We start from the raw sequence: 24,828 nt of genomic DNA, 5'->3' as shown, positions 1-24,828 counted from the left end.
CCCCAAATGAAATAATTCGGGGGCTCTCGTCCCATGGGCTGCTTGAGATAGTGCCTCCTAAGGCTAGACGGGTAGGCTATTATATTTCAACTGTTGAATTTGGGTTATCAACACTCAAGTGACTTGGCATTTTTTTACTGTCGGTATTGTGGCATAGGACTGCATTTGTAGCTAACTACAAGATCACTAACTTGGTTTGAGAATATTAAGGCATTGTATCTAATTGGCAAGCCAACTCTACCACACCTCCGTCCATCTGCCAGCACATCTGGGAAGTACCACCCGCGCACTCCGTAGCCAAAGCCGAAGATTTTCCCAGAAGACGACAATCCTAGAAGAAAAACACAACAAAAATCACTACCATGGTCTAAATAAATACCACAGCCAGAGTCAACCTCCATGGCCAAGCAAGCCAGAGACCGAGTTATAATTTATGATACTGATGGTCGGCTTGGCCGACAAGGGATGCTTTGAGTGTGGATTGAGTCTTGCTCACATTTTTTCTTTTTCTCTGGTTTCGTTTTCCAGGCACATTTTGCGCTTTACACGGTTTCCTTCGGTAAAATGTGGGTCACAGTATATCACTCGAAGTAGATTCCTTGGCATATTGGCACACCTTGCATGGTCAACTCATGTGGCACACACAAGTATCCTTGGAATATCGGTACCCTACTTAAGTATGCTTATTAATTAAAGTAATATATAAAATTGCCAGGACCAAGAAGACTAGAGGTGTCTTGCGACTGAAAGGACACATTCCCTAGTAACTCATCACAGCAGTGCTCTAATGCTAGTAAGCCATGGTTAGGCTAGATTTTTCTCTGAAATTAGTATAAAGTTTAATTGATTTGTTTTCATCTCATATCCCCCTTATTCTTAAGCGCGATCTGCCAAACCTTGAATGTAATCAATATGACAGATCCCTGGGGCACAGCAGTGACATGATACTTCCTCCCAACCATTAGCGTGAAGATGCCCACAAAGAAGATACAGAATAGCAATAAGTACGCCGCCTAAAACCCCACTTTGAGTTCCAAGTGGACAGTCGCGATGCCGGATAACGAGCCCAGGTTAATGTACCAAAAATAGACTATGTACACCTACTGGATAGTAACGTCCAGGCCAACAATCACTGGGGCGCCGCTATTTAGGATTCGAATGAATGGGCCATGACTGTGGTATAGTTTTGTAATTGGGGGGGCAATGTTAGCCTTTATGCCATCAGCTCCAAGCCCAGTAATAAGGATAAATGCAATTAGACCGCCGAAAGCATGTCCACCCTCAACTGCCTGAGGGATGGCGGTGGTAATGGGGACAAGAAGGCCAAAGGCGTGGATTGAAGCAAAGACTATAATCGTGTTATATTTACCAATATATTGCTTGGCAACTTTAAAGCAGGTCAGTAATTGACATGGGGTTTGAGAGCCTGCAGAGAGGAGTGAAGTACCGATTGTGCTGAAAACCAGCGTGACATAACACTAGAATTGCCAGTTTTGTAGAGTGGTAACTGTGCTCCGGCCTCGACAGAAATGCTCTAGGCACCAATGGGTCGTCTTTTCTATTCTCCATGTGGATTTGGAACTATGACTTTAGATTGTCACCTCTACATACCTCACAGAGTCAAGCGGGGGGCATGCCCAAAGTCCATAATAAGCAAATCTCCAGTCAACCCCATAAATGCAACGAGATATCCTCCAGTCGGGATATTGTCAGGAACCCTGCAAAGGTTATTTGGCCCCTCCTCCGTTAGCTGGTCACTGCCAAATTCTACAGATCTCCGCGCATGTTCGCCCCTGGTTAGAGGTCTGTCGGCGTTGCGGGAGAAAACCGGTGTTAGAGTTTTCCCTTGGAGCCTTTCACTGGTCAATCTAAATCACCAACCCAAATTGCGCTAGAAGACACCAAGTACTCACTGTTCAGAATTTTTCTTCTTTCTCCGTGTGCCCTTTACTTCGGTGATCCGATGCAGAAGTGCAAGTAAGCCTAAGCGGTGACCAGCGGAAAGACATATAGCGAAATAAGAGTAAGAGGGCACCCTCCGATAAACACACAAATATGTCTCGTCCTTACTCAGGAAGCTATTTGTGTAAGGTGAGCTATGAGTGCCAGAATTCTGCAAAAAGTCTTCATGAGTGAGGCAAGAAGGTACAGGTCGTGAATTGACTTTCCCACCCAATCGGACCCCGGATTGAGTTCAAAGAAACCCCGAGGTATCTGGCCTTCTCTGGAAGGTGACAGTTTTCCCATCCCCCCTTTGTTTTTTTCTCCACCTACCCGCCGTGTTCCTTCTATCCAACCACTCCTTCATCGCCAACTCGTAAAGAATCTGAACATGAAGTGCGCGGGAACTTCATGAGCACCCGAACACCCCAATGGCAAGGGCCACCAATAACGCAGTTCCTGGGGGGTCGGGGGGTCCAAAACTCCCGAGATTCGTGGTGCTATGTGGAGTCCATCAAGGGACGGGGAGAGAAAGCAAGTCATGGGCGTCATGTGCCATGTGAGTACCTGGACAGCAGATGTCTTGCGCACCTTATTTTGTTTCCTAGTCAACCTTCAAATTCGTTCTTCCTTCCCTCCCAACATTAGCCCCATCCACGGTCCCGTTCTTCTTCTACCTTCCCCGTACAGTACTTCTCCCTTCCCCTATCCCTTTCACCCCTCTTCTGCGGACAGTGTTGAACCATGTCACGAGCCATCTAGAGCCTCTTCTCCCCTCCTCACCCAGCAACCCTCCAGTCCATCGCCATCATTGTGTCTGTGAACCTCTTTTCTCTTTCCTTTTTTCCTCTCATTTAAATTTTCACTCATACTACCCCAAAAAAAACTCTCGAATCCGCTACCAGATTACCGGTGGAAATACGCCTATTTGCCCACGATAAGGTCACGTTCACTAGTCAATAAAATTGCAACCACCATCCAACGAGCCCAACCCATCCTGTGGGCGAGCCCTTTACCCCATCGTGGAAACGTCACTCCTCCGGAGCTCCTAACCCAAAATTAGCGGATTACAGGGCTCTGAAAAACAGTGATCCCAAGCAGTCAGTCCAGACCTTAGTCCAGACTATGGGCCGGCAGTCCGGCCAGTCCGGCCGTGATTTTAAAAAGCCTGGGCCAGTCCGACCCAAATTCTGGGCGGCCGCCAGGTCGAGTCTTGGCGCAACCTTGGTCAAAGCCGCCAGATGCCCAGGCCGGGCCAGGCTTTGGTTTTGAAAAGCCGCTTTCCCGCAGTCCGGCCAGGCCGTCGGTAAAAAAGCCTGGGCCAGTCGGGCCGCAGCCAAAGCCGGACGGACTGGCTGCTTGGGATCACTGTTGAAAAAGTGGGTTTTAAGAGCTCTCACCTTTTTCTGGATTCCGATAATTGACGGCATGATTAAACGTCTCTCATACTTTGATACGGTGCTAATGCTTTGAATAATTAGTCTTTGTGAAAGCCCACCGCATCCTTTCTGATCCCCGGGCTTGTGGATTTAGGGGCATGGCTGATAAACTCGACGGCCCATACCACTTGGTGGCACTAATGAGCTACGTATTCTTTCGTATGCAGGACGGTTCTCCTCGTCGCCTGGACTCTTCATTTCACAAACTCAATTATGGCATTGTCGATAACCATGAGACAAACGTTCGCACCATTCCGATCATGGATGCTCTTGCCCATATCTGTGTTTCGGCGGAAAAGGGCCAAACCTTCGCCGTAGCTCTACAATTGGACTCTGTGAAAGAAGAAGCTCACCTAACGATCGCCGAGAACAAAGAGGTGATGAGTGCCCTAGTTCTCCATCTCAACAAGATATGGGGAAGGTTGCAAGCCCTATCGAATCAGTATGCGGAGCAGAGGATTGCGAAATCGGAGGTCCACCAGCTGTGGTCAGCAAACCAGGTGGAGTTACCACCGCTCCTGGTGGAATCACCAAAAATGCCCCCAGACGTGGGTATCTCTTTGAAAATAGAGATATTTCGCGACATATATCAGTACTCCTTGGTAAAACAGATGAGTCAAATAACCAAGTGGTGGGAATGCCTTGGCCTGTTCCTGGTAATGTTGGATGAACTCCGTTTGGGTGCCGACCTGGAAGGATTTGAACAGGACCTGTACAACTTGATGCTTGCGTTGTCACCGCTAGTGCGTTTAGTTCGCAGGCATTACAATAGTCCAGGAAATCCAATCACGGATGAGGAATGGGAAGAAGCATATCCTGAAGGCATGATGGCCAACCACTATGCGAACCTTGTGCTTGCGGATAGACAGGAGCGTGGCTGTGAAATCTTGGCCCTGAAATTATAAGGTATGCCATTTCCACTGCCCATTACATTTTCTGTTCAAGCCTTTAATTAACTTCCCTTTTGTACTAGGTAATCGTCGCTGAGACCCCTTCCCGATACGACGCGCCCTTGAGAAACTCACATCCCTACCCCGCCACATTGACACTCTATTAGGATTTGCCCATTCCCCCCGCCTCCGGCCCGCCTTGCAATACCGCATGTTCATTTCTCCTATCCCAAAGTAGACTCGTACCATAAAATTACCCCATCGCAGGAGGAGTGGAAGTTCTTCTTGAAGACTGCATGTGGTGAGCACGATGACGACGGGCTAGAGGCTAGTGCGGTGGAACTTTTAAAAAGGTTCGGGTCTAAGGAATGGGTGTGCCCAGTCCACTGCGAATGTGGGCTTATTCAGTACCTCCAAACTAAGCAGGGTAGTAACTGGGACAACGTTCCCGCATTTGGCTACATCAGGGTCTCCAAACCCAGCTGCAGTTCCTGCCGCATCTGGATAGAAACCCTGGGGGACACCCACGGTGAATGAATCCTTGGTGGAGGAGTCTTTGGAGAAGAAGATGGCAGAAAAGGTTTTGAACGAATACCACGCACATCTGGTAACAGAGATGGCGGCGTGTAAGAGAGGAGGTTTGGAGAGCAGCGGTGCGTCACGGTACTCATCCGGAGCACGAGATGTTCTAGGCTTTGATCGCGCGGAACATGCTATGGCTCACGCTAAGGCACATGAACAAAAGTCTGGAGGTAGGCGGGTGTTCCTTCTCGCTAGATTTGGTGATTTATCGAAGCAGTAGAATAGTGAATGTGTTTTAGGCTGTGAGATGTTTCGGAGATGGGACAAAATGGGTGGATAACATTAGAGACAGGCTGATTTTGTCTGGCCTGTTCATTGTACCCCCCCTGTTTGTTAACCCCTCTATATCCGGCGGGCTTGGGGAAATATGAATGCTAGCCATTTTCTTTCTTGTTTTTTCCTTTTTTCTTGCTCGTGATAGTCGAGCTGGTACTTCTTGGTTGTGGTAGAGGACACATCTAGAAGCTGGCTATAGACTTGGCTACGGGTTCTACTGCTTACTCTATAGTATCATACCTTCTACTTTTTTTTTCTCTGACAAGATCTTGGCTACTTTCCACACTCGGTCTGCTCTCCCCTTGAACCTAATAAAATATGCTTATAGCTTTCTTCTTACTCACTTCCCCATCATTACTACGCTCTCGTTTTCCTCACTATCATACACCCAATCCACAATTATCCCCATTCATGCTTTTTCCCCCTCATTTGTTGCCTGGAGGGTCGGTTTCACATGTCCCACAATACACCGTTTGCTAACTTGTAAAGCAAATTCAACTAAAATCTATTTGATCTGGTGTAGGCTTCGCGCTGCTTGTTTACGATTTGTGTAGTAGAAAACACAAGTTCTCCAAGTTCCCAGCTTGAGAAACCCGAACAGCGCCCGGAGTTAGAACCGCACAGCAAGTTCCCCTTCCAAAAGCCAGAAAATACTGCCCGGTATTTACTTATAGATTCTTGCCACCTCCACCTGACCCTTCCCTCGGACCACAGAAAATGGTAAAATTACACTCATCTATCATCACCCAATCCCTATTGCCTCCACCATGATTGCATAAGTGCACACCCATCATCGACGCAGCTCGGCATGAGCTCGATGGGCAGGAGAGCGGGGGGGGGGGGTCGGTATGGTGTCGGAAAGTGGGATAGTTTGCTAGCCTTCATCTCATATACTGCTTGAGACGGTGACTTGAGTAAATCCCCGACCAGGCACTCTAAGTCCAGATTGGTAGGGTGTTATTAGGCGAAGTCCAATGATATAGTTTGCCTCCCCTTTGGAGCCCCTTTTTTTTGTGGTATTTTGTTGGTTAGCGTTTGCGGTAGGAAAAGGTAGTGAAAGGAAAATAAAAAGGAAACGAAACCCACTGGCACCGACCGTCACTCACATTATGATACCTCTGAATATGGTTGGATGTTTTAGTCATGCATGATTGCTTCTGAAACAGTGGAAGCTATCATAGTTAAAATAAAAAGTGAAATCCATTGATACCAACTAACTTACAGAATCATTTGCATTATCTTTAAGTTTAGTCAAAAGCTATCCTGTAATTTCACAGGAAACCCAATTTTGATTTCACGCTCATATACTCTTTTGTATTTTAAAACCATGTTTGGCCGAAGAAAATATGACTCTACACACATTTCTTTCGCTCATTCATGACGTTCCGCTACATTCCTTGTATTTAAGGTGTTGAATTTGAGCTATTAATACCCAAGTGACTCAGCACCTTAGCTGTCGACATCGCAGTATAGGACTGGGCCATAGCTGAGTTAATACCGGTAGTGTGGGAGGCGGAAGAGCGGAGATCGTAGTAGCAGTTATGATGGGTATTTGCAGGAATTGTCAATCGACTATGCTAACTTGTGAGACGTTATACAAGGGCGCTGCTGGTGTGATACAGGCGTGGTGCTAGACAGCCAGAGCCCACCCACACGGTCAAGTAAGCCAGAGACCGTATGATAGGGCATGATGCTGATGGTTGGCTTGCACTATCCTTGATTCGTATGATAGCTAACTAACCACAAGACGCCCAGGGACGCATACTATCGCCAGCTTGCATTTTTGGGTGCGTTACAGTACTAATCGTTACTCCAGTTCCAGCAGCCCTAGTTTTAAAAATGTTTCCCACAAAGACTATTTCAATATCGAAAGTATATACACACCGATTTTCCCGCTTTTATCATCACCATGCAGAGCCAGACTGATTTTGCGGTATTCTTGCGACGAAAAGGATGCGAGGGTGTTTTGTGTGTGACCCAGCATTCCCGTTTAGGTTTTGGGGGGGTTGATTGAATTTACTTAGAGTAGGCGGTTTCGTGGTGTACGAGTAGTTCGTTATTAATACTAAGGTACAGTACACGGTCAGGATACAAGGATAAATAAATTATAATAATATCGAAGTTCAGGTTGGAAAAATATCAACCCCTCCCACACTAAACCCAATGTAGCCAATCCCGGTGGGCGCCGAGCTGCACCATGCAACCAGCCTGTCCAAAAACCAGACTTGTCATATCAGATCACTCGTAAACCCGCTCTTGGCTGAATTATTGCTAGTGTTTTCTAACTAAAAGAACAGATTTACTTATAATATCTCTATTCAAAAGCATAGTTTGCCGAAGTGTTCCTAGATTCACTGAGTGATCTATAAAATGCTGGCATGGATTTTCATACTTGAATTGTGCTGTACGAGTACTAATAACTACTCGAGTATGATACCTTTCGAGAGAAAACTCACTCTATCCTCCCAGCACAGTGATCTTTCATACGAGTGCGATCCCATGACTTGACGACTGGAGGTATTACCTCCAAGTCGCTTATTATTATTTTCCATTCACCCCCTAATACTCGAGTGTAGGGGTTTCCTAATACCTCTTCACCGGGCAAGAAATTCATTTCCATTTTCATTATATCTGGGCTTCGGTTGTTTGTCGTTTTGAGGCCTTGCATCTGTTGGTGGGGGGGTAAGAAAAGAAGCAAGATTGGGATTTTAGTTTGATAAGCCGGTACGTTAGTTAGCTCATCCTCGAGTACTCGGACTCGAGTAGTCCCGGGCTCTGTAAACCTCTTAATCTGGTTATCGGCGCTTTCTTTCTTTTTTAGCGGTCCGCTGCTCGGGTGTCGTCTATGATACCATGGGATAAGTTAAGGATTGTATCATACTATCATTGTACGGTACGTGGAGGCATCCTCGTGGTTAATTTGGTTGCCACACTCCTCTCAGCCGGTAGCTACGTTAACAAATATATAAGATTTCGTTAAGGACAGAAATTCGACCCAAGAAGGAAAAAAAGGTCAAGAGATACACCATGACGCAAGGAATGAAAAGCCAAACAAACGCCCAACCATAAGAGAACCTTGAGAAACTAAACTCATCCACTGTTCCTGTTTTTGACATCCGCGAACAAAACGAATACGGGGAGGGAGAAAGAAGGGAGAAAAAATAAACCCAGTATCGTTTATATAGCTCTTCCAGAGGCAGTTGCTTGGACAGGAGCCGGTTCCGTGTCGAATGTCAAATGCGTGTGATCTCCCAATTTCCTAGGCTTGTAAAAGTGGCTAGCAGTGAATAATGCACCGAGAAGAATGCAAAGACCCGAAACGAGTACATAAGTTATACCCAGCCATGGGTTTCTCCCACCCAGAACGCTTGATGTCGAGATAACGATAGACTTGGTGCCGGAGTATGCAGAGGACGGAAAGTTGTAGGCAATTTGTACCTCATAGGTCCCTCTCTTCATAGGCGCGGAGTCGTTCCTCATCGCAAGCTTGTTGAACATCGGGAAGCCTGCAGTTCTCATCCAAACTTGGAACTCTTCCATATCATGCAAGTTTGGAAGTGTTTCGTCGGTATACGTTTCGCCATATCTCTTGACCCAATTTGGTGGCGGTACAACCTCGTCAGGTTTATACTTGGTTACCCCATACCTCCCTCTATCTGAGTTCCACGATATGCCCTTGTTTGTCATGTGATAGGTTTCGTTATCTTTGCCGCTACCATCTTGTGTGTTGAGAAGAACAGGTTGCTCGAAGGTGTCGTTGAACATGGAATTTGCAATCAATCCGCATGGGTAATAAGGTTTCCCTTCGGAATTTGCGTCAAGCGGCGAACAGGTACCCAAGGCACCTTTTGATCGGGCATCACCCTTTAATTGCTTTTCGTCTAAAGATTTTACGTAGCGTCGGTGGTTTTGGTAGAAATTTGTTAGCCGATAGTAGAAGAATACTGGAGGCTCAAGTTTATTCGGCAAGCTGAAATGTAGAGTGCATGTCTTTGGCGTATCATCACCAGTACCGTTACTCGAAAACATCCACATTGCTCGATCATTCACAGGTGAAGTGAAGTGTGTGTGGACGTGTTCCGAAGGAATGTCTTTGAGCTTGCCGGCCGCTTCTGGGCAATTGGTGTAATCGATGGAGATTTCTTGTATCTTGGAACTACCCAAGATCATGAGACCTCCGATTGGTCCAAGTACAATACCGAGCGCGAAAAGAAGAGGGAGAACAGTTCGCGGTGTGAGAATTGGTCTGAAAACGAGGCGCTAGAGCTTAGCGGGTCTGGAGGTTGTTTATTTGTTGCTGGAAATGTGGAAACTTACTGCCAGGCTTTCAAACGCTGTTGTTTGAAAGCGGTATCTATGATCCCACAGTCAACGTTTGCATCATCTCACAGGCGTGGGTAGCTATACTTCCAGGTTTTCTACTCTTTCTTCTTGAGCGCTGCTCTGGTTCGCCATCTGAACTTGCCATGGTCAAACTTAAGATGTTAAAGGAAGGTTGTGTTTCGTGGAAAGGGAGGGTTGGTTTATTTCGGTGAGAAGGAAGGAACAGTTGAAAACGAAGCCTCCGGTAGAGTAAGCAGGAGCTATTTCACACAAGGGGGCAGGCGCTATAGCATGCCAAGCTCTTAAAACCTCATACAATTCACGGCGTTGGAGGGAAAGAAAAAGCCCCTTGGCGATGGCCGGGTAATTCATGTTTATTCACAACGCGCTGTGGTGTTTCCTGGCAATGCAAAACTTACCTTACCGCTTGTCATTGCTCCCCTTCAACGCAATCAAAGCTCGTCTCTAACCTGGTCTTTACAACGTTACATAGTTCCTAGAGCTTGAGGAATCATTCCCTTCATACGTGTCACTGTTATACCCCTCATTTTGGGTGTGTATCCCGCAGAAAATCGTCTTCACACGAGGCAAGATGTCGGGCAACTCTAATATGTTCATGTACTCGCTGACGGTACTTCAACCATCGGCCATAACCCAAGCAATCCTTGGAGCGTTCAGCGGAAAGAAGCAGCAGGAAATAATTGTTGCCCAAGGATCTCGGTTATCATTATTACGACCCGATGCAGCGCAGGGAAAAGTACATTCGGTTCTTACGATTGATGTGTTTGGGATTATTCGATGTTTGGCGGCATTCAGATTAGCCGGTAGCTCAAAAGGTATGTCTGTGGCTTGCCCCCCTGTTTCTTCTTCCACTCTGTCTCTGCTGCAGTTTAGTGATTTTTGGAAGTTGTTTAAGGTCAGCGGAACACTAGCTGGAGAGCCGAGCTGCCCACTCATTGGTAGCATCTGGGCAACCTTTGCTAACAATTGCTCTTCTAGATTATGTGATTGTCGGGTCCGATTCTGGTCGTATTACTATTCTCGAGTACCAGCCACAAGTTAATAAGTTCCACCGGCTACATCTCGAGACTTTTGGAAAGTCTGGTGTTCGCCGTGTTATTCCGGGACAATTCCTTGCGTGCGATCCAAAGGGGAGGGCGTGTCTTATATCTTCGGTAGAGAAGAATAAACTCGTCTATGTTCTCAATCGCAATGCTCAGGCGGAACTGACGATATCCAGTCCTTTAGAGGCACACAAACCCCATTGTCTTGTGTTTGCACTTGTAGCCCTGGACGTCGGATATGATAATCCGGTGTTTGCAGCACTCGAAGTTGATTACGGGGAGTCAGATCAGGATGCCACAGGAGTTGCGTATGAGAACATTGAGAAAATGCTAGTCTACTACGAGCTGGATTTAGGGCTCAATCATGTGGTACGAAAGTGGTCAGATACTGTGGACCGATCTGCCAATATTCTTTTCCAGGTACCAGGTGGCACAGATGGGCCTTCGGGTGTTTTAGTATGTGCAGAGGATAGTATATACTACCGTCATATGGGGAGATCGACCCATAGAGTGCCTATACCTAGGCGTCGGGGAGCATGCGAAGACCCTAATAGAAGAAGAACTATTATTTCAGGTGTCATGCATAAGATGAGGGGTGCATTCTTTTTTCTGTTACAAACAGAAGATGGTGATTTACTCAAAGTAACATTGGATTATGATGATGAATCCGGTGTCTCGCGAATAAAGGTGAAATACTTTGATACTGTTCCTATTGCTTCGAGCCTGTGCATCTTGAAGAGCGGGTTCTTGTTTGTGGCCTCGGAAGGAGGCAACCAGTAAGTCCAATTCCCATACCTGATTATGGATGACATTTTCTCACATTTCGCCTAGTCATTTTTACCAATTCGAAAAGCTGGGGGACGATGATGAGGAGATTGAGTTCTCAAGTGATAATTTCTCACCGGATCCACTGGATAGAACTGTACCTATATATTTCCACCCACGCGCACCAGAGAACTTATCCCTCGTCGAGGCCATCGATAGCATGAATCCTTTGGTCGACTGCAAAATTGCCAATTTGACTGACGATGATGCGCCCCAAATATATACTGTTTGTGGGTCTGGCCCACGATCTACTTTCCGGACCTTGAAGCATGGCCTTGAAACTACAGAGATTGTCTCATCCGAACTACCTGGTGTGCCTAGCGCTGTGTGGACCACAAAACTTACAAACGGCGACGAGTTCGATGCCTACATTGTCTTATCATTCACCAATGGGACACTGGTGCTCAGTATCGGGGAGACAGTGGAGGAGGTTACCGACACTGGCTTCTTATCATCCGCTCCAACACTCGCAGTTCAACAGTTGGGCGAGGATGCGTTACTCCAAGTCCACCCCAAGGGAATTCGCCACATTAGGGCAGATAGGAGAGTCAATGAATGGCCAGCACCTCAGCATAGATCAATTGTCGCGGCTTCTACAAACTCCCGACAAGTTGCTGTGGCTCTATCTAGCGGAGAGATCGTGTATTTCGAGATGGACAGTGATGGACAGCTGGCAGAGTATGAGGAGAAGAAAGAGATGTCGGGGACAGTCACCTGTCTCTCACTCGGGGAGGTTCCAGAGGGGAGGGTGCGGAGTTCCTTTTTGGCGGTTGGCTGTGATGATGCCACCGTTCGAATACTCTCACTAGATCCTGATTCCACTTTGGAATCAAAATCTGTTCAAGCCCTTACCTCTGCACCTTCGTCGTTATGCATCATGTCTATGCCTGACTCTGCGTCGGAAACATCACGTTCCTTAACACTTTATCTGCACATTGGTCTTTATAGTGGTGTATATCTCAGAACAGTACTCGATACAGTAACTGGAGAATTGACAGATACTCGAACAAGGTTTTTGGGGCCCAAGCCAGTCAAGATATTCAAAGTTATTGCGCAGGGGCTACCGTCAGTCCTCGCCCTGAGCAGTCGACCATGGCTGGGATATAGTGATGCAAGAGGTCAATTCATGCTTACACCTTTGACGTATCCCATGCTAGAATGGGGTTGGACATTCAGCAGTGAGCAGTGCCCGGAGGGAATGGTAGGAATTCAAGGGCAGAATCTGAGGTAGGTTCAATATTCTCCCATAGTGTGGCTTCTCGAAATCCCGGATGTATACTAATGAATCGGTTAGAATTTTTACCATCGAGAAGCTCACAGACAATCTCCAACAAGAGTCCATCCCACTATCATACACCCCCCGAAAAATGCTCAAGCATCCTGATCAACCTGTATTCTATGTTGCTGAGGCAGACGCCAACACGCTCTCCGTCGCTACTAAACAAAAGCTAATGAACAGCGCCCAAAACGGTGACACTAACGAGCTCGCCCCGGCAGAGTTCGGGAACCCGCGTGGCGAAGGCCACTGGGCATCCTGCATCTCTGTTGTGGACCCCATCAGCAAAGAGGTGACCCAGCGGATCGAACTCGAAGAGAACGAAGCTGCCTTCAGCATTGCGGCAGTCAGCTTCTCCAGCCAAGATGACGAATGGTTTCTAGTAGTCGGTACAGGAAAAGACACCTGCCTCTCTCCGCGCAAGTCTGCAAATGGCTATATTCACATCTACCGCTTCTTAAATGACGGTAAGGAGCTAGAATTTATACATAAAACAAAAGTAGACGAACCTCCTCTCGCCCTCCTAGGATTCCAAGGCCGGCTGCTAGCGGGCATAGGCAAAGATTTAAAAATCTACGATTTAGGGATGAAGCAACTCCTGCGCAAAGCTCAAGGCCAGGTTGCTCCGAACGTCATCAATGGTCTCCAGACACAGGGATCGAGAATCATAGTCTCGGATGTGCAGGAATCGGTGACTTACGTGGTATACAAGTACCAGGACAACCGTCTAATCCCATTTGCAGACGACATGATCCCGCGCTTCACCACGTGCACCACAATGGTAGACTACGAGACAGTTGCTGGTGGTGACAGATTTGGTAACTTCTGGATCGTCCGCTGTCCACAAAAGGCCTCCGACGAATCCGACGAAGACCCCGCCGGTGGACACCTCATTCACGAACGATCATACCTCCAGGGCGCCCCCAACCGTCTAAACCTAATGTGCCACTTCTACCCCCAGGACATCCCAACCAGCGTTCAGAAGGCACAGTTGGTGACCGGCGGCCGCGACACACTTGTCTGGACTGGCCTCCAGGGAACAATCGGCCTGATGGTCCCGTTTGTCAGCCGCGAGGATGTGGACTTTTTTCAGACACTGGAACAACACATGAGGACCGAAGACGCGCCCATTGCTGGAAGGGATCACTTAATTTATAGGAGTTACTACGTACCCGTAAAGGGCGTTATTGATGGGGATTTGTGTGAGAATTACTCGCTCTTGTCCAGGGATAAGAAGGCCATGATCGCCGCAGAGTTGGACAGGAGCGTTAGGGAGGTGGAGAGGAAGATTGCTGTGAGTCTCCCCCCTCGCTGTCTGGGCGAGTGAGCGAGTATTAATGTTGTTGGGTAGGATATGCGGAGTCGGGTTGCGTATTAGTTTGGTGGATCGGTTGTATCATCTCAAAAAAAGGAAATTGGAAAAAACACTTGTGTAGCGATGGAGTGTATTCTAAGGAAAAAAAGGGGGGGGATCCCAAAAATTCTAGTCCTGTTCATGATGTGTTAGTATTGAATACCATTGTTTGTTTTCTTTTCTTTTCTCCTTTTCACAATCATCACATTAGCCCACTTGAGAGACTTGTATGTATACCATAGCACAGCACCGGTAGGCATCCATCGCCCCATAGTTTGAGTATATCAGGCCATAGTAATAGTAATCCATTGTAATCATTCAATCTCACTCGTTTTTACACCGCTTGTGCCTGCGCTACCGTATGATACTCATGATATGCACAAGCACTCCAATTCGCGTTCATGGCATCTACATAACACACGGGACAACCCAAATATGTCGCCGGTATTCAACAACGACCCGTTTTATATTCCCACTTTTCCCACCCCGTACCATCCCATATACCACCAAATCCCTCTATACCGAATATAAACCACAAAAAAGGGAAAAAGAACCCTTGCATCCATCCATCCGTCCACTCATCCAACATCCTTATGATTTCAAAATCCATTAACAAACAGTGGTATCAAGGTATCCCACTCAAGCAGTACTCCTCTCCTCCAACTTTCTCCTAATATCCGTACTACTCATCTTGACCCCCCCTTCATTATCGATAACATCCACCTTATACACCTGCAGCGCATCCCAACTCTTCTCCGTACGCTTCTTATTGACCGCTTCGCCACCATTCTTCGTCTCTTCGGATACGACGAGCGCAGAGATAGCCTCGTTAGTGATCGTGGGCCCAAAGGGATCATTGATCTCTACAGTCTCGATGACAAGCTCCTTCTCGCCACCGGGGATAGTGGCAGTGATTGAGCGAGGCGTGATGTCCGTCTCCGGCGTTGACGATGAAGGCGAGGTTAGGAGTTGGGATGGGTTCGCGGAAAAGTCAGTGATACCGCGGAGGAAGTCTACGACTTCAGCTGCGCGACTGTCCCAGGAGCCCAGGTGTGCGCTGTGCTTCTTGTTAATGAGGAGGGTTTCGCCAGTTATGCCCGCCACGAGACGGGGCGCTGCAGCGTTCGGTGATAGGAGGAAGGCGGTCATTGTTAGGAGGAGCTTGTGGCCGGGGTGGAGGTGGTCGAATGTTCCGCCAACTTTATACGGGTCAGCAAATGGATGTAAGGAGGTGGTGCTTGTAGACGGCATACCAGCCACTATTAAGTGCTCGACTGCAGCATCGTCAAGTTTATCGTTTTCAACTGCTTCTTTTGGCTCCTCTTCGCTTAGAGTGACAATTTCGCACCGCCAGACATCGGTGTATCCGGTGACCTTGTCTCCACGGTAACACAAGAATGCCTTTTCGATGGCCTGGCCTTCCGCTTCTTCCTTCTCTCTATTTTCTTGTCCTTCTGAGGATCCCGGGCTATGTGCTCCCACAATGATGTTCTTCCATTCTCGCCCAGATTTTGCAAGCTCACGTAAACCAATGACTGGCCCAAATCCGGAAGCCCTTTCTTCCTCCTTGGGTCCTATATCACTCAGGAGGATGATTCGGGCATCCACGGCAAGCTCCCGTTTCTCCTCGACGGCCACAGAGTTCACGATTGAGTATAACCTGGCTAATAAGTGTTGGGTCTTGTCGAAATGCCTTCCACGAACAGCATTGAGGGAGGAGAGGAACGGAGCGTAAACAGCGATGTCCAAGGTCGAAGGCGTATCCAAAGGAGCTGCTCTAAACGCCGCACCAAAGGCTAATTTGTAGGTTTCCATTAATGAAACCAACGAGTAACTCTGGGGAGAAGGCAGAAGCAGTAAGTTGTGTTCCCTCTCTCCGCCTCTCGTTTCGCCCTTGAAATTACCATGAGTCTCGGTCAAGGCACTGTTCCCAGAACCCTCTTCCTCCACTGAGTGATCATCATCGATATCCAAATCGAATTCATCATCCTCAACCTCATCGCCTTCTATACTGTTCTCAATTTCAAGCTCTCCCTCCTCTTCTCCGTCGGCTTCCTCCTCATCAGATTCGGATTCATCGCTATCTGGATAGTCCTCATCCTCATCCAACTCCTGTCCGTGTTCTCTGCTACCAGCCCCACGGTCGAACTCATCGATCTCTTCCTCATCAGAGTCCACCTCGCCAAAAGAGTTTTTAGACTTTAAGCCTTCAGCCTCTGGCGGAAGAGTCAGATTGTCCTCGGGGATTAGGCTGTATTTTTCTGATACTGTTTTGAAGAACTAAGCCCGCCAGTCAGAAGAGATAGATCATGGGCAATGTAGAGAGGCAGAGGGAAACCAACCAAATATAACCCGAATTCATTCTCCACCTCCCAAAAAACGCTTCGGTGTTGGAACCAGGCATGCGCAAATATCCTATACAATCTCCTGAAGATGCTCGCCAGGTGTTTGACGCTGGTATTATGAGGGCTCAACCTACTAGGGAAATAGCGATTAGTGCAAAGCATAGTCGCAGCCTGGTCCAGGGTATGGGTAGAGTAGTCAATTGCACAGCAAGACTGCGGGGGATCATGTACAGCGCAGAGGTACTGCCATTCGCTTGCCCTCATCTCAGGGCAAGACGAGGCCGTGCAATTGTCCTTGAGCAAAGCTACCAATAAAATATTCAGATCCCTAGTAAGACGACGAGTGAGTTCATAGCACCACAGGTATTCCTCAATACCCTCCGGAGGTGTCGCCAGGCGTTCACATGCCTCTCGGGATAGGGGAACTGTGGTATCTGAGCCCGGCGGGGAAGTGGTAGCTGCGAGCAAAGAGGCCAAATGCTCCTGCAATTGGAAAGCCGATTCGAGTTCACTAAGGGGAACCAGAGGAGGCCCAGCGGCGATATGACGAGACTTGGTGCCAGGCCGGATGCGACGAGTGGCAGAATTCGACACGGGTCTCACGGGAGACTTGGAGAGGGAGAGGGATAGCGGAACAGGTGATATTTGGACTTCGGTGAAGGGGGGAGGCGAAGGGAGTCGTGGAGGAGAGGACAGTGGGTTGGAAGAAGGACCCATGGCAGCGGCACCAGTAGTGTCAGTTGTAGTGGAGAGGAAGAGAAAGCTGCAAGTGAGAGAAGACCAAAGACAGGGATGTCCGGGCGATGCTAGCGGGGGAGGGGCCTCGTTAGGGTCAATTGCGCACCGATGCACGCAAGTTACTTGTACTCGTAGTGCAGCCGAGAGAGAGAATTAGATATGAAATGAATGCCGAGACAGTACCGGTACTCGAGTGCAATACCTTTAAGGGGGAGAGACGTGAGGCGTCAAATGAGGCGTCAAATGAGGCGTCACCAGGGAGCAATCACGACTGCCCCCTCGAGTAATTTACTCGAGCACAGTACTCGTACTTGTAGCCACTGCTGCAGTTATTGGTAACTTATGATAAACGAGCAGGATATTTGCAAAGTATCATACTCGTACAGTGATTAGAGGTACTTGTGGCACCAGTGCTGCCAATGGGCATTGCCTTCATCAGATTCTCCACCAATTCACTCCGACAGGAAAATAGTGTTGGATCGCGGAACCGACTAGTTGGTCATGTTCTCGCTCATCTCCATCTCCATCCGATGCTCATTCTCATTCCCATCCCTCCAGCGCCCAGCTCGTTGGCCGCCTACCTGTAGAGCAAAACTTGCGCGTAGGTGACCGGACAATTGAAGATTACAAGTAAAAAAACCTAGGTGGGATTATCTAGAAGTTCTCTCTCGTTTGACCAATTCCCATCCTCTTAATTTATGAGAGTGCCGGCAGTAAGTTCGACCACCCGGCCTCGAGGATCCCTCACTGTCCGATCGCCCCAGCGCGGGCGGCTTGGCAACACTCGGTTTGATCTTGAAGAATTCAAATTGGCACGATGCAGTAGACTACTGTGCGTTGAACCGGTCTTTCAACACAGATATCTCTCCTCTCCACAAGCAAGGTACTCGAGTACTGTTGGTGTCCGATGCAACGTCAAAACCCGGGCTTTCTGCCACTTTTCCCTGCTTCCCCTACGTGGTCAGCAGCAGTTACGAGAAGAGGATAAAAATCTCGGACATCAAGCTTATTTTTTCTCCTTTGTATGAGGCCTTCTGCAATGTTAGTCAATGACCTTATATAAACCTCCATGTCAAAAGTGTTGTCTCATACCCTGTTTTCCCGGTATATTCATTACCTGGAAAAAATAATAAAAGAAAATTATTTTAAGATTATTTAAAATTATAAAGAGTAGATATTCACAAGGAGAATCTTTATATAATTTTTCTTTATTTTACTTATCCTACAAGGCCAGCTCCTATATTCATACAATGGCCAACATGGAGTGCCAAGCCCCCATATGAGTTTGGCTGACTTTGGTGGGGATTTGCTTTCAGTCATGCTATGCTTAGATAAATCCAGGTATGATACAGCTCCTACAAATATGAAAAATTTGCTATTTCTATTAAATGATAAGATAGTTCTTGTGAAAACAAACTTATATAAATTTTCTGGTCATCTTTATGATATTTCATTCTATAGAAATCAGCCAGTTAATTACTCATGTTTAGGCATTTTCTGGTAGAGTTTTAGAAAGTGAGGCAATACTTTTAAGAAGTGATAGTAATACAACATTATGTCTCACCGGTCTTGAATAACATGTTTGTATTGTTCAATTTCTGACATTGCAATGTATTGATTTGTTAGGCTAGTTTTCTATTGAATATATCTTATTCTCAAAAGAGAATTTCTAAATTTACTATCATCTACTGATTTATTGAGATGCCATCTATAAATTTGTGTCGTCAACCACTTCGAATTGTTGTAGTGTTACTGTTGCTAGCATCAATATGGTAAGTTACGAGAGCTTATTAGACACAATTATACTCGTGCAGGGATGGATAAAAATGATAAACCAAGTCATTGCCTTTGTTCCGCTATCATAAAATATCACTCGGACATGCCGCGTGCGACCAGGGTTCCCCTATATTCCCATGCCCCGCTGTCGGCGAGGGTGACCAGTGGAGGCCATGCCCAACTGATGGACATACGCGGACGTCGTGGAGAAACCTTACGCAAAAAAAAAAGCCCGTATGAAAAAGAATTAGAAATGTCAAATTTATGGTTCACTACTGCCCACCATTATATATAATACAGAATATAGAAGAGCGATAGCAAGAGTAGCTAAAGAAGGTAGCGGCTGGGGGTACGCGATCATGGCAAATAGGGGTATTTGGTAAGCGACATAGATGCGCGCTCAGATGATGCGATTTACATTCTTCTAATCTGAGTCTCGTTCGTGAAGGCATCCAAATTGTCCAAGTTCGACCACCACTCAAAGAGCATCGTGTTGCAAATGAGCTTGAACCATGGAGTAAAGGAGAGCTTTTCGTCCTTGAACATCTCCCGCAGCTCGTCTGCGCTGACGTATTCGTATGCTTGGACCTCATTGGGGTTAATATTTAGCTCGACCTTTGCTTTTATGAAGAGGATGTAGTCAACTGCGTAGAGATTAGTAGGAACGATTGCTTAGCTGATGGTGGATTATATACTTTCGTGTTCTCCCCACAAACCATCACTCGGAGCCTTGTAATGAATACGAGTTAGGAACTTGAAGTTGTCCAATGGGACCTGGCTTGAAGGAATTCCGAGCTCTTGGCCGAGTTTACGCTGGGCAGCACGACGGACACCCTGGATAGCTGCTGCAAGATCGGCTCCGGTCTCGCCGGGAATGCCCAAAGGGTGAGAACAGCAGGTGTTGGTCCACCTGGCTAATTAAGGCGGAGGGCAGGAAGGTTAGTCTCTCGAGTGTCGAGGAAGATTTCTGAGGGATCCTTACCAGGGAAGGTGATCTTCTCATCTGCACGCTGCTGCAGAAGGAGACGGCCATCCTCTGGGTTGAACAGAAAGACGGAGAAAGCACGATGGAGGAGTCCAAGATCAATGTTTTTCATCAAGTGGCCTGGAGTCGTTCGGTTAGCTCTTTAGCCCTAGAAGCTTGAAGACCGGGCTGAATTTAAAACTCACAAACTTTCTTGGATGCACTTCCAATTGGTTTGTCATCTTCATCCAACACAATGCAAACCTCCTCCATCAAACGAACTTGCTCCTCATCGTAGCCTTCGAGTTCTCGAGAGCCCCCTTCGCCAGTGGTAGCATTGGCAGAACTAGCAAGGGACGAATCAATCTCAGGGAATAGACGGAGAATATTCTCTGCAGTAATCGGCTGGGCTTGGCCCCGAGCAGCCACCGTGGTGGTGGTAGTCGCGGTAGACATTGATCCAACGGTATCCTTAGCTTGTTTGGCATTTAGTATTTCTTACTCTCCTTTTTTTTCTCCTAGGGATGCAGATGGGATGGCTGGCTGATGCAGGAAAGGGTAATTACTTTACCTGAACTGCTATGCAGCGGAACCTGAGCTTGGAGAAGGTAATGCAGTGTAATGGTGGTTGGTTAGTGGAGGTGGTGGAGGTGGTGGTGGTGGTGCTAGAGGGCAGGAAAAGCACGAATGGTGGGAGGGATATCAATATGAATAGAGCTTTGCCGTCGGGGGGAGGACCCTGACTGCATGTTATTATATTTTGTCCCTCCTCATCGCACCACGCGCTCATCCAACTTCTACCAAAGGAAGAAACACCCGAAAGCAGGGATTTGCAAAATATACGGAGGTACGGTATAGCCCCTAAATATTGTATATTTTACTTGCAAGGGGGTTCGGCTAGCGCGGGCGAAGCATGGAATTAGGTATGATGACTGCCTAATTGAGTATGACGACTACCCTGTTCATTCCCTAACCCCTGCTAGCTGAACACCAGTCCTTGGTAAAATATACAATACTTAGGGGTTATACCTCCGTACAGTACCGGTATGGCAAAAAAATCCCAACGTGTCCGAGTGCCCCATACAAATTCAAAGTCCCTGTTTTCGGGTACTGGTACTTCCTGCTGCTACGAGTATGAGAGAACCTTGGTCCACCACAATCTACGACAAAGGTTACCGGTGCGATAAATTCAATTGGACCTAACAAAAGAGTGCGGATAAATTGCTTGGTCCCCGAGACAAAGATTGCCACTGAGACAAGCCAACTGCAGAAGCCACACAAACAACAAAACAACGACGGGAGAGTGAGGCAGCTCGGACGAGCGACTAAGGATACAGTATCATCAGTTCAAGTACTACTCGGGTATACCAACTTTCAAAGTTGGTTTTTTTTTTCTTCTAGGGTTGTGCATAGGCCTACTGTCTGCCCCATTCAACTTCACATCTATTAACCGCATCGATACCGGTAATGGGTGTCCGGCAAAAGTAGGTAGCGCTTGAGCGCATTGCCGTTGACCCACAGTACTGTACTCGAGTACGCCAAAAAAAAAGAAAGAGAGGGAGAGAGGGAGAGAGAATATTTTCCAATAAACCAAACATTTGGTTCCGCAGAGAGAGATGGAGGGAAAGAAGGCAATGGAAAAAAATTTTGCGAGAATTTTTTTCTCTTTCTGCTTGCTACCTGCATACGCACTCTATCTCGCTCAGGCTAAGTTCAATTCCAAAAGGTCACGGACTGGTGTGCGGTGTTGATAAAGGGGTGTCTACCATAGTGATGCCAATATGCCAGCTTTCACTCTGGTGGATGAGCATTGAGCTTTGAAAATTTCCCTCGCATTTCTGCGAGTCTCAAAGGTCAGAGGGGCAGTAGCCTGGGGTCCACTTGTATGGTATCGGTAGCAGATTGCTATGCTATCTGCAGTATTATATGTACCCAGGTTCAGAATATCGAAGCACTCGCCCTTTGTTCGGCTGCAGCCACGAGGTAAAGGCAATCTTTGTGGACCCCACCCTTCAAGATGACGTCGTACCGTACTTTTCTTTTTTTATATTTTTTTTTTGTTTGATCCTTGGGGGGGTTTGGTTTGGAGGGAGAATTGTTTCCTAGAGAGGGGCCGTGATCTAACTTATCGAGTCAACTTCAACCGTCTATACGAAAAAAAAAGCCCTCCTCTTTCTGCTCCTCCTCCACCTCACTTCCTCTGCTGCAGGTCTTTCTCCCTCATCCTCCCCTCCCATCCGTCCCATCATTCTGAGAACCGCTGGGGAAACTATCTACCCAACCTTTCCATCCACCCAGTTGTTCTTACACCTACTTAAGAGCACCTTCTACCACCCTCTCAGCTCACTGTTCTTGAATTCCCGTATAGACAGCGTTCTCTCTTCCATCCCACTTCTTAACCACCGCAATGGATCTCACTCATACTTCCAAAAGGACTGTTGCTCCTGCCACCGCTCCCGTGAAGAAGGTTGCGAAGAGCAATGCTCCCGGCAGTATGCCCACTGATGGCACCGGCATCGTCGAGATGGACCCATGGCTCGGACCATTCAAGGACGACCTTCGTCATCGCTTCTCTAAGGCTAACGAATGGATTCAGAAACTCAACAACCATGAGGGCGGGCTGAAGGAATTCTCGAAAGTTAGCAAATTCGTCCGAGCTGTGTCAATCCTTTCATCTAATGCTGATATTATGTTTGCTTGTTCTAGGGATACGAGAAGTTTGGCATCAATGTTGCTCGTAATGGGACTATCACCTATCGCGAGTGGGCTCCAAATGCTGTAAATGCCAATTTTATCGGAGATTTCAGTAGGTTTGCCTTAGCTCCTAAACCATATCTGGTTGTTTTCTCACCAATCCAGATGGCTGGAATAGGCAATCTCATCCAATGAAGAAGAATGGATTCGGCGTTTGGGAAATAACTCTCCCACCTGTCAACGGAAAACCTGCTATCCCCCATAACACCAAAGTAAAGGTGAGTTACACTCCAAATTGCCCATCCTACTTTTCACATATTTTGACCCCTTTTAGATCGACTTTCAACTCCCTTCGGGCGAGAGAGTAGATCGCCTTCCAGCGTGGATCAAACGCGTCACTCAAGACCTTAGCGTTTCCCCTGTATACGATGCCGTCTTTTGGAATCCCGAGAAGAAATATGTCTTCAAGAACCCTCGCCCCAAGAAGCCCAAGTCTGCTCGTGTCTATGAAGCGCATGTGGGTATCAGCACGACGGAATATAGAGTTGGGACCTATACCGAATTTACCGCAAACGTCCTTCCTCGGATAAAGAAGCTTGGATACAACGTAATCCAGCTTATGGCTATCCAGGAGCATGCTTACTATGCTTCTTTTGGATATCAAGTCACTTCGTTCTTTGCCGCTTCTAGTCGATATGGAACTCCCGAGGAGCTTATGGAACTGATCGATACTGCTCACGGAATGGGGATCACAGTCCTTCTTGACATTGTCCACTCTCACGCATGCAAAAACGTCCTTGACGGAATCAACATGTACGACGGCAGCGACCACCTCTATTTCCACGAGGGGGGACGGGGTAGACACGAATTATGGGATTCTAGACTCTTCAACTATGGGCATCACGAAGTATTACGTTTCCTCATCTCGAATTTGAGGTTTTATATGGAGGAGTATCAATTTGACGGCTTCCGGTTTGATGGCGTCACAAGTATTCTCTATACTCACCACGGAATTGGAACGTATGTTTAAGCCCGGTCGTTCTGACTAATGCACACTAACGGGCGTAGGGGTTTCTCTGGTGGGTATCACGAATACTTTGGGAGCAACGTCGACGAAGAAGGAGTAGTATATCTCATGCTGGTATGAAAGTTAGCCCAATCTTTGCCCTGCTTACTAATATTTCTGCAAGGCCAATGAGATGATCCACGAAAACTTTCCCGAGGCGATAACAATTGCAGAAGACGTATCTGGAATGCCCGGCCTGTGTGTTCCCCTTGCCCTTGGGGGTGTCGGCTTCGACTACCGTCTTGCGATGGCCATCCCAGATATGTGGATTAAGTTGTTGAAAGAAAAAAAAGACGATGAATGGGATATGTCCAATATCTGCTGGATTTTGACCAATAGACGACACGGGGAGAAGACTATTGCTTATGCGGAGAGTCACGACCAAGCGTATGTTAACACATCTAATCCATTGCTTTTCTGGTGCTAACGATCGCAGGTTGGTTGGAGACAAATCGATTCTCATGTGGCTCTGTGACAAGGAGCTCTATACTAACATGTCGACACTCACCGACTTTACCCCTATCATTGAGCGCGGTCTTGCCCTCCACAAGATGATAAGACTCCTAACTCACGGATTGGGCGGTGAGGGCTATCTCAACTTTGAGGGAAATGAATTCGGCCACCCCGAATGGCTGGATTTCCCTCGTGCCGGTAACAACAACTCTTTCCACTACGCTAGACGGCAATGGAATATCCTCGATGACCCCCTCCTGAGATACAAATTTCTCAACGACTTTGATGCTTCCATGCAACATCTTGAACAACGCTACGGATGGCTGCATGCGCCCCAAGCCTACATTAGCTTGAAGCACGAGGGTGATAAGATCATCGTATTTGAGCGCGCAGGATTGGTTTTTGTATTCAACTTCCATCCTACAGTAAGTTGAAATCCCTATGATATTGATACCGGGACATTCTAAACACTCATCTGTCCACCACCTACAGGAGAGCTTTGCGGATTTCCGGATCGGAATCGAGCAAGCAGGAACATACCGCATTGTGTTGAACACTGACCGGAAAGAGTTGGGAGGGTTGGGCCGGATCGACGAGAGTGTTCGCTTCTTCACAACGGATTTCAACTGGAACGGGCGCAAGAACTTCACACAAGTTTACATTCCTACAAGAACTGCTATTGTGAGCATATCCAACTTTCCTCTTGATTGCTGCTAGCTGACATTTTTTCTAGGTGCTCGCTTTGGAGGATGCTTAGATTTTTACTTTGTTAGGGCGGTGTCGCGTCGCGCGTACAAAGAGTTATCGTTCACGGTTCGAGTA

The 24,828-nt window shown here is 47.3% G+C and overlaps 5 protein-coding genes; 2 read left to right on the top strand and 3 right to left on the bottom strand.

Moving 5' to 3' along the window:
* Positions 1–8,305: 8,305 nt before the first annotated feature.
* GSTUM_00006251001 (uncharacterized protein) lies at positions 8,306–9,715 on the bottom strand (the record flags this gene model as incomplete). XM_002838432.2 has 3 exons in its annotated part: positions 9,536–9,715; positions 9,446–9,482; positions 8,306–9,374 (listed from the first exon to the last, which is right to left on the bottom strand). Exons 1-3 carry the CDS (start codon positions 9,594–9,596, stop codon positions 8,306–8,308), a joined length of 1,167 nt encoding a protein of 388 aa, XP_002838478.1. The 5' UTR covers positions 9,597–9,715.
* A 328-nt stretch (positions 9,716–10,043) lies between these two features.
* On the top strand, positions 10,044–14,156 carry GSTUM_00006250001 (uncharacterized protein; the record flags this gene model as incomplete). XM_002838431.2 has 5 exons in its annotated part: positions 10,044–10,287; positions 10,451–11,291; positions 11,347–12,567; positions 12,635–13,910; positions 13,968–14,156. 5 exons carry the CDS (start codon positions 10,044–10,046, stop codon positions 13,992–13,994), a joined length of 3,609 nt encoding a protein of 1,202 aa, XP_002838477.1. The 3' UTR covers positions 13,995–14,156.
* Positions 14,157–14,404: 248 nt separating this feature from the next.
* On the bottom strand, positions 14,405–17,185 carry GSTUM_00006249001 (uncharacterized protein). XM_002838430.2 has 2 exons: positions 16,313–17,185; positions 14,405–16,250 (listed from the first exon to the last, which is right to left on the bottom strand). Exons 1-2 carry the CDS (start codon positions 17,030–17,032, stop codon positions 14,610–14,612), a joined length of 2,361 nt encoding a protein of 786 aa, XP_002838476.1. The 5' UTR covers positions 17,033–17,185; the 3' UTR covers positions 14,405–14,609.
* Positions 17,186–19,066: 1,881 nt separating this feature from the next.
* Positions 19,067–20,542, bottom strand: GSTUM_00006247001 (uncharacterized protein; the record flags this gene model as incomplete). XM_002838429.2 has 7 exons in its annotated part: positions 19,067–19,473; positions 19,525–19,743; positions 19,812–19,934; positions 20,000–20,113; positions 20,152–20,269; positions 20,360–20,391; positions 20,479–20,542. 7 exons carry the CDS (start codon positions 20,540–20,542, stop codon positions 19,244–19,246), a joined length of 900 nt encoding a protein of 299 aa, XP_002838475.1. The 3' UTR covers positions 19,067–19,243.
* Positions 20,543–21,929: 1,387 nt separating this feature from the next.
* The window catches only part of GSTUM_00006246001 (uncharacterized protein), a 3,290-nt gene continuing 391 nt past the window's right edge, over positions 21,930–24,828 (top strand). The window contains exons 1-10 of the mRNA XM_002838428.2: positions 21,930–22,002; positions 22,162–22,431; positions 22,500–22,599; positions 22,653–22,765; positions 22,822–23,507; positions 23,556–23,628; positions 23,678–23,940; positions 23,990–24,431; positions 24,499–24,687; positions 24,740–24,828. The exon at positions 24,740–24,828 is cut by the window's right edge and continues 391 nt beyond it. Coding sequence (XP_002838474.1) covers positions 22,288–22,431; positions 22,500–22,599; positions 22,653–22,765; positions 22,822–23,507; positions 23,556–23,628; positions 23,678–23,940; positions 23,990–24,431; positions 24,499–24,687; positions 24,740–24,763 — 2,034 coding nt within the window. The 5' untranslated portion in view covers positions 21,930–22,002; positions 22,162–22,287 and the 3' untranslated portion in view covers positions 24,764–24,828.

Source organism: Tuber melanosporum (genome assembly GCF_000151645.1).
Source record: "Tuber melanosporum whole genome shotgun sequence assembly, scaffold_25, strain Mel28".
NCBI lineage: Eukaryota > Fungi > Ascomycota > Pezizomycetes > Pezizales > Tuberaceae > Tuber > Tuber melanosporum.
The sequence above is the reverse complement of the archived record's forward strand: the minus strand, read 5'-3'. Positions and strand labels throughout refer to the sequence as shown.

What these genes read in the sequence shown, in the direction of transcription:
- GSTUM_00006249001 (XM_002838430.2), bottom strand. Translation starts at nt 17,032, where the DNA reads ATGGGTCCTTCTTCCAACCCACTGTCCTCTCCTCCACGACTCCCTTCG. An exon ending in ATGAATTCGGGTTATATTTG is followed by an intron (nt 16,251 to 16,312) that starts GTTGGTTTCCCT and finishes TGGCGGGCTTAG; the next exon opens with TTCTTCAAAACAGTATCAGA.